Source organism: Epinephelus lanceolatus, chromosome 11, assembly GCF_041903045.1.
Source record: "Epinephelus lanceolatus isolate andai-2023 chromosome 11, ASM4190304v1, whole genome shotgun sequence".
Taxonomy (NCBI): Eukaryota; Metazoa; Chordata; class Actinopteri; order Perciformes; family Serranidae; genus Epinephelus; species Epinephelus lanceolatus.
The window spans coordinates 45,430,413-45,450,892 of record NC_135744.1 but is presented as its reverse complement, the minus strand read 5'-3'; the positions used below and the strand labels follow the sequence as shown (position 1 = coordinate 45,450,892).

The 20,480-nt window shown below is 44.9% G+C and overlaps 1 protein-coding gene across 2 annotated transcripts in view; it reads right to left on the bottom strand.

Moving 5' to 3' along the window:
- Positions 1-5,627: 5,627 nt before the first annotated feature.
- The window catches only part of LOC144464792 (dachshund homolog 1-like), a 58,833-nt gene continuing 43,980 nt past the window's right edge, over positions 5,628-20,480 (bottom strand). Inside the window, exons 3-12 of one of the 2 annotated variants that reach the window (XR_013492382.1) lie at positions 18,125-18,250; positions 17,845-17,976; positions 17,573-17,727; positions 16,852-16,996; positions 15,014-15,067; positions 14,293-14,412; positions 11,785-11,932; positions 10,536-10,649; positions 9,434-9,493; positions 5,628-6,483 (exon numbers count right to left, since the gene is read on the bottom strand). Coding sequence is in view for 1 of the 2 variants with exons in the window: in XM_078172709.1 (XP_078028835.1) it covers positions 6,446-6,483; positions 9,434-9,493; positions 10,536-10,649; positions 11,785-11,932; positions 14,255-14,412; positions 15,014-15,067; positions 16,852-16,996; positions 17,573-17,727; positions 17,845-17,976; positions 18,125-18,250 (1,130 nt within the window). In the remaining variant the exon portion in view is untranslated. Of the gene's footprint in view, positions 6,484-9,433; positions 9,494-10,535; positions 10,650-11,784; positions 11,933-14,254; positions 14,413-15,013; positions 15,068-16,851; positions 16,997-17,572; positions 17,728-17,844; positions 17,977-18,124; positions 18,251-20,480 lie in introns of both variants that reach the window. The other variant, XM_078172709.1, reaches the window with a different exon arrangement.

Below are 20,480 nucleotides of genomic sequence, written 5' to 3'. Positions count from 1 at the left end.
AGACAGGATCACCTGCAGACAGGATCACCTGCAGACAGAACACCTGCAGACAGGATCACCTGCAGACAGGAACACCTGCAGACAGAATACCTGCAGACAGGACCACCTGCAGACAGGATCACCTGCAGACAGGATCACCTGCAGACAGAATACCTGCAGACAGGATCACCTGCAGACAGAATACCTGCAGACAGGATCACCTGCAGACAGGAACACCTGCAGACAGGATCACCTACAGACAGGATCACCTACAGACAGAACACTTGCAGACAGGATCACCTGCAGACAGGATCCAGGTCTCAAAAATACCAACCGATGGATTTCAGGTAAAATAAAATGTAATCAAGGAGACAATGGCAACATCTCACAGCTCTGTACGTGTGTGTGTGTGTGTGTGTGTGTGTGTGTGTGTTGCCTCAAAGCTTCAGTGTGTGATTTTCTTTTGTTCTCTGGTGAACTCTCTGCAGTGCTCTCTGATTGGTCGGCTCTGCTGCGGTCTTGCTCTGTTGGTCACATTCATCACAGTGACAGAGAGTCAACCAATCAGATCACACATACACACACTGTTTAGGTGTGTGTGTTTGTGTGTGTGTGTCAGATAGGCGATGAAGTCAAAAGGTGAACCAACGTTCTCATTTACTTAACTGGGTCGCGTGGGGACGAGGTGTGTGTGTGTGTGTGTGTGTGTGTGTGTGTGTGTGTGTGTGTGTGCTAGATAGAGTAAAAGCTGGGCTAAAACACAGCGGGTTAATGTCATGACACAATTCACACCTTCATCCATCTCACACACACACACACACACACACACACAGTGTTAATCTGACCTTTCTTCTCACTGATGGATATAGTTCCAGTTCTTTGCTGTGTGTTTGTGTGTGTGTGTGTGTGTGTGTGTGTACCAATCACAGAGCAGGACAAAGACAGTAATCTAAAACCAGAGTTTAATTTTTATTTTATTTTTTACAGTGTATTTTATATTCACACTGTAAAAAAACCCCTCAATTGAGTCTGAAATAGAAATAAAAACAGTTCAGATTATTAAAGAGGTGTTCAGAGAGTGATGATGATGATGATGATGTAAGGCTGTGCAATTAATTGTCTGGTGATCGAGATCATGATTTTGAGGTCAAACGATTTCAAAATAAATGAAATCGAGGGTAAACGCCTGGAGATGTTATTTTGTCTTCTGCGGAAGTCGCGCAGTACCACCAACATAATTATGATTATGATTTTTTTTAGATAATCGAGCAGCCCTATGATGAGGATGATGAGGAGGATGATGATGAGGAGGAGGATGATGATGAGGAGGAGGAGGAGGAGGGAAAGAAGAAGAATAAAAAATGTAAATGACTGAAATATTTTAAGATCAATTACAATGTTTATTTTTCAGTTTCAGGTTTAATCTGTGACAAAGTTTCAATGATTCAAATCAAAGGTCACATGACCTCAGGCGCCTCGTGACCTCATCGAGCTTCAGATTAAAGATGGCCGACGTTCTTTAATCAGCAGCAGGTGAGTTTGATCGTTAACAAAGTTCAGCTGATACAAAATTTATAATCAATAATCAGAGCTCAGTCCTGATTCTTCATGAACACAGAGTTCAGGTTCTGTGGAGACCTCGTCTCACACCTCTCCCCAAACATCTTCACACACCTCGTCACACAACTCTCCCCAAACATCTTCACACACCTCTCCCCAAACATCTTCACACACCTCGTCACACACCTCTCCCCAAACATCTTCACACACCTTGTCTCACACCTCTCCTCAAACATCTTCTCACACCACCTCACACACCTCTCCCCAAACATCTTCACACACCTCGTCACACACCTCTCCCCAAACATCTTCACACACCTTGTCTCACACCTCTCCTCAAACATCTCCTCAAACCACCTCACACACCCTGTCTCACACCTCTCCCCAAACATCTTCACACACCTCGTCTCACACCTCTCCCCAAACATCTTCACACACCTTGTCTCACACCTCTCCTCAAACATCTTCTCACACCACCTCACACACCTCGTCACACACCTTGTCTCACACCTCTCCTCAAACATCTTCACACACCTCGTCTCACACCTCTCCTCAAACATCTTCACACACCTCGTCTCACACCTCTCCCCAAACATCTTCACACACCTCGTCTCACACCTCTCCTCAAACATCTTCACACACCTCGTCTCACACCTCTCCCTAAACATCTTCACACACCTCGTCTCACACCTCTCCCCAAACATCTTCACACACCTCGTCTCACACCTCTCCCCAAACATCTTCACACACCTCGTCATACACCTCTCCTCAAACATCTTCTCACACCACATCACACATCTTGTCTCACACCACATCACACACCTCGTCACACACCTCGTCACACACCTTGTCTCACACCTCTCCTCAAACATCTTCACACACCTCGTCTCACACCTCTCCTCAAACATCTTCACACACCTCGTCTCACACCTCTCCCCAAACATCTTCAGACACCTCGTCTCACACCTCTCCCCAAACATCTTCACACACCTCGTCTCACACCTCTCCTCAAACATCTTCACACACCTCGTCTCACACCTCTCCCCAAACATCTTCACACACCTCGTCTCACACCTCCCCAAACATCTTCACACACCTCGTCTCACACCTCTCCTCAAACATCTTCACACACCTCGTCTCACACCTCTCCCCAAACATCTTCACACACCTCGTCTCACACCTCTCCCCAAACATCTTCACACACCTCGTCATACACCTCTCCTCAAACATCTTCTCACACCACATCACACATCTTGTCTCACACCACATCACACACCTCGTCACACACCTTGTCTCACACCACATCACACACCTCGTCACACACCTTGTCTCACACCTCTCCTCAAACATCTTCACACACCTTGTCTCACACCTCTCCTCAAACATCTTCACACACCTTGTCTCACACCTCTCCCCAAACATCTTCACACACCTCGTCTCACACCTCTCCCCAAACATCTTAACACACCTCGTCACACACCTCGTCTCACACCTCTCCCCAAACATCTTCACACACCTCGTCTCACACCTCTCCCCAAACATCTTCACACACCTCGTCTCATACCTCTCCCCAAACATCTTCACACACCTCGTCTCACACCTCTCCCCAAACATCTTCACACACCTCGTCATACACCTCTCCTCAAACATCTTCTCACACCACATCACACACCTCGTCACACACCTTGTCTCACACCTCTCCTCAGACACCTTCACACATCTAATCTCACACCTCGTCACACATCTTGTCTCACACATCGTCACACACCTTGTCTCACACCACATCACACACCTCGTCACACACCTTGTCTCACACCTCTCCTCAAACATCTTCACACACCTCGTCTCACACCTCTCCTCAAACATCTTCACACACCTCGTCTCACACCCCTCCTCAAACATCTTAACACACCTCGTCTCACACCTCTCCTCAAACATCTTCACACACCTTGTCTCACACCTCTCCTCAAACATCTTCACACACCTCGTCTCACACCCCTCCTCAAACATCTTAACACACCTCGTCTCACACCTCTCCTCAAACATCTTCACACACCTCGTCTCACACCTCTCCTCAAACATCTTCACACACCTCGTCTCACACCTCTCCCCAAACATCTTCACACACCTCGTCACACACCTCGTCTCACACCTCTCCCCAAACATCTTCACACACCTCGTCTCACACCTCTCCCCAAACATCTTCACACACCTCGTCTCACACCTCTCCCCAAACATCTTAACACACCTCGTCTCACACCTCTCCTCAAACATCTTCTCACACCACATCACACACCTCGTCACACACCTCGTCTCACACCCCTCCCCAAACATCTTCACACACCTCGTCTCACACCTCTCCCCAAACATCTTCACACACCTCGTCATACACCTCTCCTCAAACATCTTCTCACACCACATCACACATCTTGTCTCACACCACATCACACACCTCGTCACACACCTTGTCTCACACCACATCACACACCTCGTCACACACCTTGTCTCACACCTCTCCTCAAACATCTTCACACACCTTGTCTCACACCTCTCCTCAAACATCTTCACACACCTTGTCTCACACCTCTCCCCAAACATCTTCACACACCTCGTCTCACACCTCTCCCCAAACATCTTCACACACCTCGTCACACACCTCGTCTCACACCTCTCCCCAAACATCTTCACACACCTCGTCTCACACCTCTCCCCAAACATCTTCACACACCTCGTCTCATACCTCTCCCCAAACATCTTCACACACCTCGTCTCACACCTCTCCCCAAACATCTTCACACACCTCGTCATACACCTCTCCCCAAACATCTTCACACACCTCGTCTCACACCTCTCCCCAAACATCTTCACACACCTCGTCTCACACCTCTCCCCAAACATCTTCACACACCTCGTCTCATACCTCTCCCCAAACATCTTCACACACCTCGTCTCACACCTCTCCCCAAACATCTTCACACACCTCGTCTCACACCTCTCCCCAAACATCTTCACACACCTCGTCTCACACCTCTCCCCAAACATCTTCACACACCTCGTCATACACCTCTCCTCAAACATCTTCTCACACCACATCACACACCTCGTCACACACCTTGTCTCACACCTCTCCTCAGACACCTTCACACATCTAATCTCACACCTCGTCACACATCTTGTCTCACACATCGTCACACACCTTGTCTCACACCACATCACACACCTCGTCACACACCTTGTCTCACACCTCTCCTCAAACATCTTCACACACCTCGTCTCACACCTCTCCTCAAACATCTTCACACACCTCGTCTCACACCCCTCCTCAAACATCTTAACACACCTCGTCTCACACCTCTCCTCAGACATCTTCACACACCTTGTCTCACACCTCTCCTCAAACATCTTCACACACCTCGTCTCACACCCCTCCTCAAACATCTTAACACACCTCGTCTCACACCTCTCCTCAAACATCTTCACACACCTCGTCTCACACCTCTCCTCAAACATCTTCACACACCTCGTCTCACACCTCTCCCCAAACATCTTCACACACCTCGTCACACACCTCGTCTCACACCTCTCCCCAAACATCTTCACACACCTCGTCTCACACCTCTCCCCAAACATCTTCACACACCTCGTCTCACACCTCTCCCCAAACATCTTAACACACCTCGTCTCACACCTCTCCTCAAACATCTTCTCACACCACATCACACACCTCGTCACACACCTCGTCTCACACCCCTCCTCAAACATCTTAACACACCTCGTCTCACACCTCTCCTCAAACATCTTCACACACCTTGTCTCACACCTCTCCTCAAACATCTTCACACATCTTGTCTCACACCTCTCCTCAAACATCTTCACACACCTCGTCACACACCTTGTCTCACACCTCTCCTCAAACATCTTCACACACCTTGTCTCACACCTCGTCTCACACCTCTCCTCAAACATCTCATCTCACACCTCGTCACACACCTTGTCTCACACCTCTCCTCAAACATCTTCACACACCTTGTCTCACACCTCGTCACACACCTTGTCTCACACCTCTCCTCAAACATCTTCACACACCTCATCTCACACCTTGTCACACACCTCGTCACACACACTGTCTCACACCTCTCCTCAAACATCTTCACACACCTCGTCTCACACCGTCTCACACCTCATCTCACACCTCGTCTCACACCGTCTCACACCTCGTCTCACACCTTGTCACACAAACTAATTAATGACCAACTCAGACGTGTTCAGTATTTAGTATTTTAAACTCATGATGATGATGATGTAATAAACTCTGTACAGGTCACTGAAAATAAAAACAACCAATCAGCTGTAAGCGCTGCCTCGATAAGGACCACAGCTCGTTAAGATGTTCAGGACCACGCCCACTCTGTGATGTCACTACTGAGGTCTGGGTTCAAAACTGTGATTGTTAACTCGTTAAGCTCGTTAAGTTGTGTTTCCTGTTCTGTTGAGAACTCAGCAGGTGATCAGAGACGGTCCGACCTCAGCTGGGACCAGAACTACAGGAACACATGACAGAAAATTGTACTGCAGTAGAGAAAAAAATGTGGCTCCGCCCCCTGCTAACAAGAGTCACCTGATGACATCACAGGTGTTCATGTGATGTGTCACGTAGACCCCTCCCCCATCAGGGTGACCAGTCCTGTTCACACCAGGCTCCGCCCTCTTTAATAATAATAATAATAATAACAATAATAATAAAAACAGGAAGTAGACAGAGAGGTGGCTGATGGGACTCTGAGTGTTTAGTTCCTCTTTTGTTTTTAATTTGTCCATGTTTCAGGAGGTCCAGTACAGCTTCATCAGCTGTTCCTCTTCATCAGCTGCTCCTCTTCATCAGCAGCTCCTCTTCATCAGCAGCTCCTCAGAAGAGCAGTGGAGGTTTGGTGAACGGTCTGTTCTCTGCACAAAAAAGTTCATTAATTTATTTTAGTTTGTTTTGTCTCAATTTTATTTTATTTATGCAGAGTACTGTCTGTCAGGCTGACCCAGAGTGCTGTCTGTCAGGATGACCCAGAGTACTGTCTGTCAGCCTGACCCAGAGTACTGTCTGTCAGGCTGACCCAGAGTGCTGTCTGTCAGGCTACCCAGAGTACTGTCTGTCAGGCTGACCCAGAGTACTGTCTGTCAGGCTGACCCAGAGTGCTGTCTGTCAGGCTGACCCAAAGTACTGTCTGTCAGGCTACCCAGAGTACTGTCTGTCAGGCTGACCCAGAGTACTGTCTGTCAGGCTGACCCAGAGTACTGTCTGTCAGGCTGACCCAGAGTACTGTCTTTCAGGATGACCCAGAGTACTGTCTGTCAGGCTGACCCAGAGTACTGTCTGTCAGGCTACCCAGAGTACTGTCTGTCAGGCTGACCCAGAGTACTGTCTGTCAGAATGACCCAGAGTACTGTCTGTCAGGCTACCCAGAGTACTGTCTGTCAGGATGACCCAGAGTACTATCTGTCAGGATGACCCAGAGTACTATCTGTCAGGATGACCCAGAGTACTGTCTGTCAGGATACCCAGAGTACTGTCTGTCAGGATACCCAGAGTACTATCTGTCAGGATACCCAGAGTACTGTCTGTCAGGCTGACCCAGAGTACTATCTGTCAGGATACCCAGAGTACTATCTGTCAGGATACCCAGAGTACTGTCTGTCAGGCTGACCCAGAGTACTGTCTGTCAGGCTGACCCAGAGTACTGTCTGTCAGGCTACCCAGAGTACTGTCTGTCAGGCTGACCCAGAGTACTGTCTGTCAGAATGACCCAGAGTACTGTCTGTCAGGCTACCCAGAGTACTGTCTGTCAGGCTACCCAGAGTACTGTCTGTCAGGCTGACCCAGAGTACTGTCTGTCAGGCTACCCAGAGTACTGTCTTTCAGGCTACCCAGAGTACTGTCTGTCAGAATGACCCAGAGTACTGTCTGTCAGAATGACCCAGAGTACTGTCTGTCAGGATGACCCAGAGTACTGTCTGTCAGGATGACCCAGAGTACTGTCTGTCAGAATGACCCAGAGTACTGTCTGTCAGGATGACCCAGAGTACTGTCTGTCAGGATGACCCAGAGTACTGTCTGTCAGCCTGACCCAGAGTACTGTCTGTCAGGATGACCCAGAGCTCTGTCTGTCAGGATGACCCAGAGTACTGTCTGTCAGGCTGACCCAGAGTACTGTCTGTCAGGATGACCCAGAGCTCTGTCTGTCAGGATGACCCAGAGTACTGTCTGTCAGGATGACCCAGAGCTCTGTCTGTCAGGATGAATCCAAATGTCCACCCTCTGGACCTGCAGACTGAGCCCTCGCGGACTTCAGTTGTACGTAGTGTGACGTATTTACTGTCATCACGTAAAGTCTGCGAGGGCAGAGACTGCAGCAGCTGATAGACAGCCCTCAAGACTGTTTTACTCGTTGCCGTGGAAACGTTCAACTGTCCCTGCTGTCATATTCATATGTGTCATACACGTTGATTAACAGAGCTGAACTCATCTGTTCCTGCAGATAACAAGATAAACATCCCATGTAGAGTCTTTTTGTGACTAAAATATATTAATGCATCTCTGTGTAACATATATAACATTTAACACATAACAAGGTAAAAATCAAACTGAATCTGGAAGAAACACAAGGAACACACATGTAAACACACACACAAACACACACACACACACACACACAAACACACGTCGCTGCTTTGATGAATGAATCTTATTATGATGTCACACACACACTCTGCTGTGTAAACAGTCTGTGTGTGTGTGTGTGTGTGTGTGTGTTCTGCTGTGAAGTTTCTGATTGTTTCTGTTGATTCAATTTCACAGTCCACATACACACACGCACACACACACACACACACACACACACACACAGAGGGAAGTATTTAAAGTGACAGAGACTCCTCAGTCTGTTCATGTTTCCTGTTATCATATCGTTACGTTAACATTTTTGATGATTTTTGTTTACCTTTTAAAGTTTTTGCCGATTTTTTTTTTTCTTAAAAATGTTTGGGGTTTTTCCGTTTAAAATTTTTGATGATTTCATTATTTTTCAAATTTATTTATTTATCTAAAGTTTTGGACGCTTTGTAAAGAAACGGTGAAACAGTGCCTCAAATCTGCCTGTGGAGGGTTTCACAGGCATGTTTTAAACATGTCTCTGTTATCACAGTCAGAAACTGTAACAACAGAAATTATCATTGGATTTTCACGTCTGACGGTCCTTGGACGCATCATGTGTGACGAAACCAAATATGATCTTAAAACAGTAATAATTAAATTCATTTTAATATTACTAAATGTTTGCATGACAAGAGTGAAAAAGTTTTGACTTTCAAACATCAAACAGTGAATTTTAAAATTCTATGTTGGAGGGTCACGTCAGCTCAGGACAAAATATTTGGACAAACAATCGTTTATTGCAACTGTTGATTAATTTTCTGTCAGCTGTTGATTCTTCTCTGTTGTTGATCTCAGCACAGGCATTTATTTTAAATTAATCTATTTAAGAATAATGCTGTGTTTCTCTTGTCGTTATTAAATCTTGAATGTTCAGACTCAGACTGACATCATGTCAGTGACATCATGTCAGCGACATCATGTCAGTGACATCATGTCAGCGACATCATGTCAGCGACATCATATCAGTGACATCATGTCACTGACTTCCTGTCTGCAGCTCAGTGTTTCCTGCAGACGTCTTTTTCTTATTAAAACACAGTGGTGTTTTCTCCAGAGCTGTCTGATGATACTGGAGGACGTGTTGGATATTAATCTAACCCTCCACGTTACAGCGCCACCTGCTGTTGTTCTCAGCTGTTTCATCTACAGTATAATGTCCTTTATATTTGAGCTGTGTGTGACTGTTGTTACCTTGAGCTGCAGAGTTCTCCTGCTGTTTGTTCTCCGGCTCGTTCTCAGGAATCACTGCGTCTAAAACACAGACATGTACTTTTACTGTGTACTTCTACACCTCAGAGTACTTTTACTGTGTACTTCTACACCTCAGAGTACTTTTACTGTGTACTTCTACACCTCAGAGTACTTTTACTGTGTACTTCTACATCTCAGAGTACTTTTACTGTGTACTTATATACCTCAGAGTACTTTTACTTCTACACCTCAGAGTACTTTTACTGTGTGCTTATATACCTCAGAGTACTTTTACTGTGAACTTCTACACCTCAGAGTACTTTTACTGTGTACTTATATACCTCAGAGTACTTTTACTGTGTACTTATATACCTCAGAGTACTTTTACTGTGTACTTCTACACCTCAGAGTACTTTTACTGTGTACTTATATACCTCAGAGTACTTTTACTGTGAACTTCTACACCTCAGAGTACTTTTACTGTGTACTTATATACCTCAGAGTACTTTTACTGTGTACTTATATACCTCAGAGTACTTTTACTGTGTACTTCTACACCTCAGAGTACTTTTACTTCTACACCTCAGAGTACTTTTATTGTGTACTTCTACACTTCAGAGTACTTTTACTGTGTACTTATATACCTCAGAGTACTTTTACTTCTACACCTCAGAGTACTTTTACTGTGTACTTATATACCTCAGAGTACTTTTACTGTGTACTTCTACACCTCAGAGTACTTTTACTGTGTACTTATATACCTCAGAGTACTTTTACTTCTACACCTCAGAGTACTTTTACTGTGTACTTCTACACCTCAGAGTACTTTTACTGTGTACTTATATACCTCAGAGTACTTTTACTGTGTACTTATATACCTCAGAGTACTTTTACTTCTACACCTCAGAGTACTTTTACTGTGTACTTCTACACTTCAGAGTACTTTTACTGTGTACTTATATACCTCAGAGTACTTTTACTTCTACACCTCAGAGTACTTTTACTGTGTACTTCTACACCTCAGACGTCAGGACAAAAGTTCAGATGCAGTTTTTCTGAAGTCTTTGGTCGAGTACAGAAATAAAAGAGTCAGAGGACTCACCTGTGTGTTTGAGCGCTCGCTCCACCTGCTCTCTCCTCCGTGACTCAAAGTCCAACGCCTCCTGTAACTTCCTCTTCGCCTTCTTCTCCTTCTTCAGCCTCCTCTGGATCGACACTGATGACCACACACCGTAATAACAAGACAGACCATAATAATAACTAGACGATGCAGTTCCTGCATATATTGTGTGTGAATGCTGAGAGCGGAAAAAACTGAACATTGCTGAAAATGAACTGAACTGTGACACTGTCGGAGCTGAAAGTTCATTTAAGAGAACTGAAAGAAAAAATGTTTTTTGTTAATAATCCTGCAGGAGGGAGAAACACAATATTTCAAAAAGTGGAAAATGTTGAAAAAAGAAACAAAAAATCTGAACAGTTTGATATTTGAACTGTTTCTGTAGAAATATTCACCTAAAAACATTCTGAGGGCGGAAGAGTAAAGATTTAGATGCTGAATCAGCGTTAATTATGTTTATTTAATTTAGTGTCTGTTACAATGAGTTACAGTCTAACCTGTCTCACCTCTGTAGCGACTTGTCTCACCTCATGTCTGTAGCGACCTGTCTCACCTCATGTCTGTAACGACCTGTCTCACCTCTGTAGCGACTTGTCTCACCTCATGTCTGTAGCGACCTGTCTCACCTCATGTCTGTAACGACCTGTCTCACCTCATGTCTGTAACGACCTGTCTCACCTCATGTCTGTAACGACCTGTCTCACCTCTGTAGCGACTTGTCTCACCTCATGTCTGTAGCGACCTGTCTCACCTCATGTCTGTAACGACCTGTCTCACCTCATGTCTGTAACGACCTGTCTCACCTCATGTCTGTAGTGACCTGTCTCACCTGTGCAGCGACCTGTCTCACCTCATGTCTGTAGTGACCTGTCTCACCTCATGCCTGTAGCGACCTGTCTCACCTGTGCAGCGACCTGTCTCACCTCATGCCTGTAGTGACCTGTCTCACCTGTGCAGCGACCTGTCTCACCTCATGTCTGCAGCGACCTGTCTCACCTCATGTCTGTAGTGACCTGTCTCACCTGTGCAGCGACCTGTCTCACCTCATGTCTGTAGTGACCTGTCTCACCTGTGCAGCGACCTGTCTCACCTCATGCCTGTAGCGACCTGTCTCACCTGTGCAGCGACCTGTCTCACCTCATGTCTGCAGCGACCTGTCTCACCTGTGCAGCGACCTGTCTCACCTCATGTCTGCAGCGACCTGTCTCACCTGTGCAGCGACCTGTCTCACCTCGTGTCTGCAGCTCGGAGCTCAGCTGTCTCTGGAGCGTCTGTCTTGCGTCTCGTTCCCGCTCCAGCTCCAGTTTTAACTCTTTCCTCTCCAGCTGGTTCTGTTTGTCCTGAGATCGAGCGCTCTCCACCGCCACCTTCAGGAGACCCTGAGGACACACAGACTGATGACTCACCGTGAGACGTCCTGATGGGACAAACCAATGGACTGGAGGTCCACCTAGACACTTGGAGTGCATTACAGACTGTACATTATTTATTTTATTTTTTATTTGTTTATTTCGCACCATTGCACAAGACAATAGAAAAACAAAACAAAAAGCTGACCATCACAAAATAAAGGTGCTGAGCAGAGGCAAGAGACCCAGATGGGCCTATATGGGGCCTCCACTCCTTAAATACAGTACATCACCAATTCAACACAAGAGCCTAAAGCAAAGTGAAAATAAAAAACATCCAAACAAATTTCATAACATAGAGATAACAATAATAATAATGATAATGATAATAATACTAACATTAATAATAATCAAAACAAATCAAGATAAAACAGCAAACACAAAATGACAGTAACAAAAAGCACAAAGTTATTCACCTAGCAACGTATATTTAAGCCTGGACTTCAGCAGTGGAGCAGAGGAACAGTTTTTAATCATAGAAGGTTTTGAATTCCATATTGTAGGACCTCTGAATCTTATACTGAACTGACCTAATGTTGTGCAGGAGAAATGACAATGAATATTTTTTGATTGCCTGGTAGGATATGAATGAATACTGGAATTTGGTATGAAAAAAATATGGAAAACAGCAGGAAAATAATCAACCTTTTGAATACAGTTAAACATAAAAATACATGTCTGATACACATTAATATCAAAAATTGATAATATCTTAAGTTGCCTAAAAAGAGGAGCAGATGGTTCAGTGTGAGTAGAAATAGTGGCAAGCCTTATGAATTACAGGAGCGATTCACTAAAGAAGAAATCATTCTAATTATGCCATAAGACTTCATAATTTTTTGCACACAAGCTCAATATGGCTTTTCCATGTAAGGCCTTCATCAACAACACCTAAAAATTTAGCATGAGAGACCTGTTTAATTTCAATGTCATTGATAAATAATTTAGAGTCTTGTTTTGAATTTTTTTATGTTTATGTGTATAATTGGATTTGTTGATGTTTAAGGAAAGCCTATTCATCTGAAACCATCTTGAGGTTTGTGCAAGTATAGTATTAGCATCTTTAATCAGGGAAGCGAAGTCAGAATGTGAAAAAACTATGTTTGTGTCATCAGCGAAAATAATGGGCAGAGCAGTATCAAACTGTACAGCAAAATCATTTATAAAAATCAAAAACAGAAGAGGCCCAAGAATTGAACCTTGTGGTACACCACAAGAAACCACAGTTCTATTGGAATTCATACCCTCTATACAAACACATTGCTGCCGATTGCTGAGATAATCTCTAAGCCAATGGATAACAATATCCTGAAAACCATAACGAACAAGTTTGGATATTAGGATACTACGATCAACTGTATCAAAGGCTTTTGATAAATCCATCATCATCTGTATGTCTCCATGTTATTGTCTCTGTGATACCATCCGTCTATTATCTCCTGTACATTATTGTCTCTACATTATCACCTCTACATTATTGTCTCCACATTACTGTCTCTACATTACTGTCTCTACATTATCGTCTCCACAATACTGTCTCTACATTATCATCTCGATGTTATTGTCTCTACATTATCGTCTCTGCATTATTGTCCCTACATTATCGTCTCCACAATACTGTCTCTACAATACTGTCTCTACATTATTGTCTCCACATTACTGTCTCTACATTATTGTCTCCACATTACTGTTTCTACATTATTGTCTCTGCATTATTGTCTCCACAATACCGTATCTACATTATCATCTCGGTGTTATTGTCTCTACATTATCGTCTCTACATTATTGTCTCCACAATACCGTATCTACATTATCATCTCGGTGTTATTGTCTCTACATTATCGTCTCTACATTATTGTCTCCACAATACCGTATCTACATTATCATCTCAGTGTTGTCTCTACATTATCGTCTCTACATTATTGTCTCCACAATACCGTATCTACATTATCATCTCAGTGTTATTGTCTCTACATTATCGTCTCTACATTATTGTCTCCACAATACCGTATCTACATTATCATCTCAGTGTTATTGTCTCTACATTATCGTCTCTACATTATTGTCTCCACAATACCGTATCTACATTATCATCTCAGTGTTATTGTCTCTACATTATCGTCTCTACATTAGTGTCTCTACATTATCGTCCCCACAATACTGTCTCCACATTATTGTCTCCACAATACCATCGCTACATTATTGTCTCAACATTGTTGTCTCTGTTATTGTCTCTACATTATTGTCTCTACATCTCTACACTCTCTGTGTTATTTCAGGTAGTTCTGTCACCTGTATGTTGGTCAGCAGTGTCTCCATGGACGACAGACCTTCAGCCAACAGGAATGGAGTGAAGGCAGGGTTTGCATTGTTGACAGACAGCGGCTGAGAGGTGAGAGGCAGCCTTTCATTGGTCGGTTTGGGGAGGGGGAGGGGCAACATGCTGTCATCTGCAGGTAGAAACAAAGTAAACACACGTTTGTTGTTGACGTGTTTTAGTTTCAGCTAATCAACAAACAGCATCCTGAATATTTAAAGACGTTTTATTAAAGGTGGAGAAGAACTTCCTGTTTTATTCAAGATCTGTGTGTATGTGTGTGTGTATTATCATATGTTTTGTATCTTTGTGAGGACCAGTGTGGGTGTTAGACCTGCGTAGTGAGGACATCTGAGAATACATCACCTCGGCCAGAGTCCTCACAAAGACACAGGCAAAATCCTGTAACACACACAGTATCTGAGTCGTGGATCAACCGTCTGTTGTCTCTGGCCTGTTGGTCTGTCCGTCCATCATCACATCGGACGTTTAAAACTGATGTCTGAGCTGCAGCGTTCCACAGATTCATCACACACAGGTGTGTCAATCTGATCAAAGACTTTGTGTTACCTCACTGTGACATCACTCCTCCATCCTCCAATCAGAAGTCAGATCAGTGGATGATGAGGAGTGATCACAGAGGAGGTGTGAAGAGATGTGACGCAGACAGAGTCACTGTTTGTTCATGAATAACAGACATGTTTGTGTTTGTGTCCCCTCAGTCCGTCTCTTACCGTTGTCCCTCACAACCTTCTTAAAGTTGTTTTCTTGCTCTGCGACGTCTCCATCTGTCGATGACATCACACACAGGATACAGGATCAGGAAGCAGGAAGCAGCTCTCCGACTGCTGAGTCATGTTTGTTTGTTTATACACTGAACAAAAATATAAACGCAACACTTTTGTTTTTGCTCCCATTTTTAATGAGCTGAACTCAAAGATCTAAAACATTTTCTATACACACAAAAGACCATTTCTCACAAATATTGTTCACAAATCTGTCTAAATCTGTGTTAGTGAGCACTTCTCCTTTGCCGAGATAATCCATCCCACCTCACAGGTGTGGCATATCAAGATGCTGATTAGACAGCATGAATATTGCACAGGTGTGCCTTAGGCTGGCCACAATAAAAGGCCACTCTGAAATGTGCAGTTTTGCTTTATTGGGGGGGTCAGAAAACCAGTCAGTATCTGGTATGACCACCATTTGCCTCACGCAGTGCAACACATCTCCTTCGCATAGAGTTGATCAGGTTGTTGATTGTGGCCTGTGGAATGTTGGTCCACTCCTCTTCAATGGCTGTGCCAAGTTGCTGGATATTGGCAGGAACTGGAACACGCTGTCGTATACGCCGATCCAGAGCATCCCAAACATGCTCAATGGGTGACATGTCCGGTGAGTATGCTGGCCATGCAAGAACTGGGATGTTTTCAGCTTCCAGGAATTGTGTACAGACCCTTGCAACATGGGACCGTGCATTATCATGCTGCAACATGAGGTGATGGTCGTGGATGAATGGCACAACAATGGGCCTCAGGATCTCGTCACGGTATCTCTGTGCATTCAAAATGCCATCAATAAAATGCACCTGTGTTCGTTGTCCATAACATACGCCTGCCCATGCCATAACCCCACCGCCACCATGGGCCACTCGATCCACAATGTTGACATCAGCAAACCGCTCACCCACACGACGCCACACACGCTGTCTGCCATCTGCCCTGAACAGTGAAAACCGGGATTCATCCGTGAAGAGAACACCTCTCCAACGTGCCAGACGCCATCGAATGTGAGCATTTGCCCACTCAAGTCGGTTACGATGACGAACTGCAGTCAGGTCGAGACCCCGATGTGGACGACGAGCATGCAGATGAGCTTCCCTGAGACGGTTTCTGACAGTTTGTGCAGAAATTCTTTGGTTATGCAAACCGATTGTTGCAGCAGCTGTCCGGGTGGCTGGTCTCAGACGATCTTGGAGGTGAACATGCTGGATGTGGAGGTCCTGGGCTGGTGTGGTTACACGTGGTCTGCGGTTGTGAGGCCAGTTGGATGTACTGCCAAATTGTCTGAAATGCCTTTGGAGACGGCTTATGGTAGAGAAATGAACATTAAATTCACGGGCAACAGCTCTGGTGGACATTCCTGCAGTCAGCATGCCAATTGCACGCTCCCTCACAACTTGCGACATCTGTGGCATTGTGCTGTGTGATAAAACTGAACATTTCAGAGTGGCCTTTTATTGTGGCCAGCCTAAGGCACACCTGTGCAATAATCAAGCTGTCTAATCAGCATCTTGATATGCCACACCTGTGAGGTGGGATGGATTATCTCGGCAAAGGAGAAGTGCTCACTAACACAGATTTAGACAGATTTGTGAACAATATTTGAGGGAAATGGTCTTTTGTGTGTATAGAACATGTTTTAGATCTTTGAGTTCAGCTCATGAAATATGGGAGCAAAAACAAAAGTGTTGCGTTTATATTTTTGTTCAGTGTATCTACAGAACATGAACGTGTGTGTGTGTGTGTGTGTGTGTGTGTGTGTGTGTGTGTGTGTGTGTGCGTGTGCTGACCGAGCTCCGGTGTGTGTGCTGGAGGAGGAGGTGTTAATGAGGAGGATGAAGATGCTCTGGAAGGTGACTGGCTGGTTGGGTCTTGGGGGCAGAGCTCATCATCACTGGGGGAGAGACAGGGGGAGGGGCTTCCTGGAGGAGACTCCTGAACACAGAGAAGAGATGGTTCGCATTAGAGCTGTTAGCATTAGCGCTGTTGGCATTAGCAATGTTAGCATTACCATTCTTTTTGTTAGCATGTGTTAGGTTAGCGGTGACAGCAGCTGTTTTTCATGACTATCTTTCTGTTGTTTAAGTGCAAAAGGCATTAGCACTGTTAGCATTAGTGTTGTTATTATTAGCAGTTTTTAATTTTTCTTTACCAGTAGAATTTGTGCTGAATTGTTAGAATAGGCAGTAGTACACTTAGCACCGCTAACACTGGAGCTATTAGCATTAGCACTGTTAGCAGTAGCAGTAATTGATGTTAGTGGTAGCACTGTTAAAATTAGGGCTGTTAATATTAATGCTGTTAGCACAGTTGGCAATACAACTTTTAGAAACAACTTTGTTAGCAATTACAATATTAGCATTAGCACTGCTACCCTTAGCAGTGTTAGCCACAACACCATCTGGGTCAGTGATGTTATAATTAGCCTTGTTAGCATTCTTAATGTTAGCATTAGCCCTGTTAGCATTCTCAGTGTTAGCATTAGCACTAGCATTGTTAGCTTGCACTCACCTTGCTCTCCTCTATCTGAACATGTGACACAGCGGCCATGTTTGCCAAACTGCCCAGCTGACTCATCTGGTTCATCGCCATGGCGACGCTGGCAGGGGGCAGACCCACAGGGAGGAGGGGGTGTGGCATGACCATAAAGGGGAAGTCTGACAGACCTGAGGAGGCGGAGTCACAAAGAAACGTGGATGACAGGAAATAATTTGGTACTACAATGCTAAGCTAACGGTAAAGGAGCCACTCAGTCATCCAATCAGAGCAGAGCTGGGACTTACGGTTTGCCAATAGCGAGCTGTGCTGCTGCAGAGTGTTGAGGTGTAGAGACGCCGAACCAGGAGGAGGGGCTACAGTTGAAGAGAGAGGAGACAGGAGGCGCTGCTCTTTCTCCCAGGATCCTTCACTGCCTCCTACAGGCCGGAGATGGTAATGAGGGGACAGAAGGAGACAAGGAGAGGAGAAAAGGAGACATAACTGAGTTTTGAGCCCTTTGAGTTTCAGAGACAGATGATGATGTCATGATAATGATGTCACGATGGTCATGATGTCACAACGTACTTGTGTCATCGTTGTCTGACTCGGCTCCATTGTGCTGTTTGCTCTGATCACTGTTGCCATGGAAACCCATCATCATCCTCATTTTCTGCAGCTTCAGGGCCTCTGCCATCGCCGCCGCCGTCAGACCTGCAAAGATGAGACACGTCAGAATCCAACGAGACACCTGAGACAGGTGTGATGTTTGAATGATGAAGGATGAAGGACACAAAGTCTGATCACAGGTTAGATACCTGAGTGACACTCTGAATGTAATCAGCGTGATGTTGGTGGGCGGGGCTTAGCTGGAGGCAAAACAGTTCTCCACAGACATTAGCTAGCGCTAGCTAACAAGTTGTGTTGTCTTGTTTTAGACGATGGAGGAAGATGATGTGAGTGGTGCGTTCAGAAACACTCATTGTGAGTGTGGGAGCGCACTCTGACACAAACTGGAGCGTTGATAAATTGGGAGCGCTGTCTGAATGTAGCGTTGGGTTATCCAGAGCAGCGCACTCTCAGAGTGGCAGAGCGCACTCTGGACACTGTGTCTGTGGAGACGGAGCAGCAGAGCGCCGAGCGGAGTGAATGTGTGATTAACTTAACCGTTGGTTCATTCATGTAGAAATATAACGCTGCGTTTCTTCCACCAACAGGGCTCTCATTTTAGTGTAGAGCGTCAGACTGAATTTACCAACGCACCATGTCAGGTCACTCACTCTCCGGGACCGCCAGTGTTACTTGAATAAGTAAACACTGACCAACGGGACCAGACTGGCCGACCCGTATGCTCTCACTCAGTGGATGGATGATGTCACAGGAAGCCAATCTTACAAAGGAGGACCACACTTGTTTGTTTTGCTATGGAAGCTAACGTTAGCTAATGTGCTAAAAAGTTAGCGTTGCAGAGAAATCCAATCTTCCTCTTAATCCCTCCCCAGTTTCTGATGAGGTGGACATGATAACCCTTAATACACATAACCTTATTCATCCCTACAACAGGAAATACTTTTTCCCTAACCTGATATGAAGTGTGCGCTGCACATGTGAGCATTTTTGATGATGGCCTCCGTCCAGTCCTTTGGTCTTATCACATTTAACCATAGTTGTCTTTGTTTTTGTTGACGGGCAGTGGCGGCTGGTTTTGAGCCATGACTCCTTCTATTCTGGCTCCCAATAACACAACAAGACAAACACATTTTAACACTCCTATGGAGCCTACAGCCCTGTGGGGGAGAGGCAGCTGCACCTCCAGCTGATAACATGATGTCATCGTGACATCATTGTGATGTCAGCACTAACAGGGTCTATTAAAACGTACATTGTCAGCAACATCTGAGATATCTGCAGTTTAATTAATGACATCAGCTCCGTTTGAGCTTCAGCGACGTCTGGACACGAATAAAGGTCAGTGTTTCTATGTTTTTATCTTTACAGAGGAAGATGAAGGAGAGAATTTCTATCTTTTAAAGATGAAGGTAAAAAGGAGATGAAGGTTGTTTAATTGTTTAGCAGCAGAAGTTGGTGACTGATCAATAATGAACGTCTTTGTCTTTAGATGAGAAAGATGAAGGTGAAATGATGAAGATGAAGGTAAGTGTTTTTGTCTTTCACAGATGAAGGTGAAGATGAAGGTGAAATGATAAAGATGAAGATATATGTTATAAGGTGTGTAGCAGCAGCAGAGGTTGGCATCTGATCTGACTGATCAATAATCAATAATTAATGACGCCGTCAGCCTCAGAGTCTCCAGTGACTGTCTCTGTCTCCCTGCAGCCACTTGGCCCAATTAATTAATTTCCTCCTCTAATTAATTCAGTCAGTATCAACAGGGGACTCGGCTAACCATCGGACAGCGACCCCCCCCCCCCCGCACGCCGCGGGCTGATGAGCGACAACACAAAGTGTTTCTCTTTTTGTTCTCGTGTTTGGCTTCAGGACGTTCTGAATCTGGAACGCTTAATGTCAGGAGACGTTTCCTCTGTTTCATCTCTGAGTGTCCACCACACGTTACAGTCGTTAGCTTAGCATAAAGAGCTAACTGTGCTAACTGTGAGTGTGGCTCTGTGAAACAATCAGCCATCACTTTGTTCTTTGAGTCCGACACTGACACCATCTGACTTCAGTCCTGGTGTTCACAGCGTCCGACTGTCTGTGCACATAATGAAGGTTTTTATTTTACAAAGCTCAGCGACACGTTAACAGGATTAAACAGGTTGAATATTCGCACACTGTGAAGTCGACTGAACCCTTTAATATAACCCTTCACCAGCAGAGCATCTGTCCGTCACGTTAAACTGCTGCAGGAACCTTTTTCTCACTGAAGCAGGAAGTGTTTCACTGACCTGATCAGAAACTACAGAATGACATCACTGATCAAATA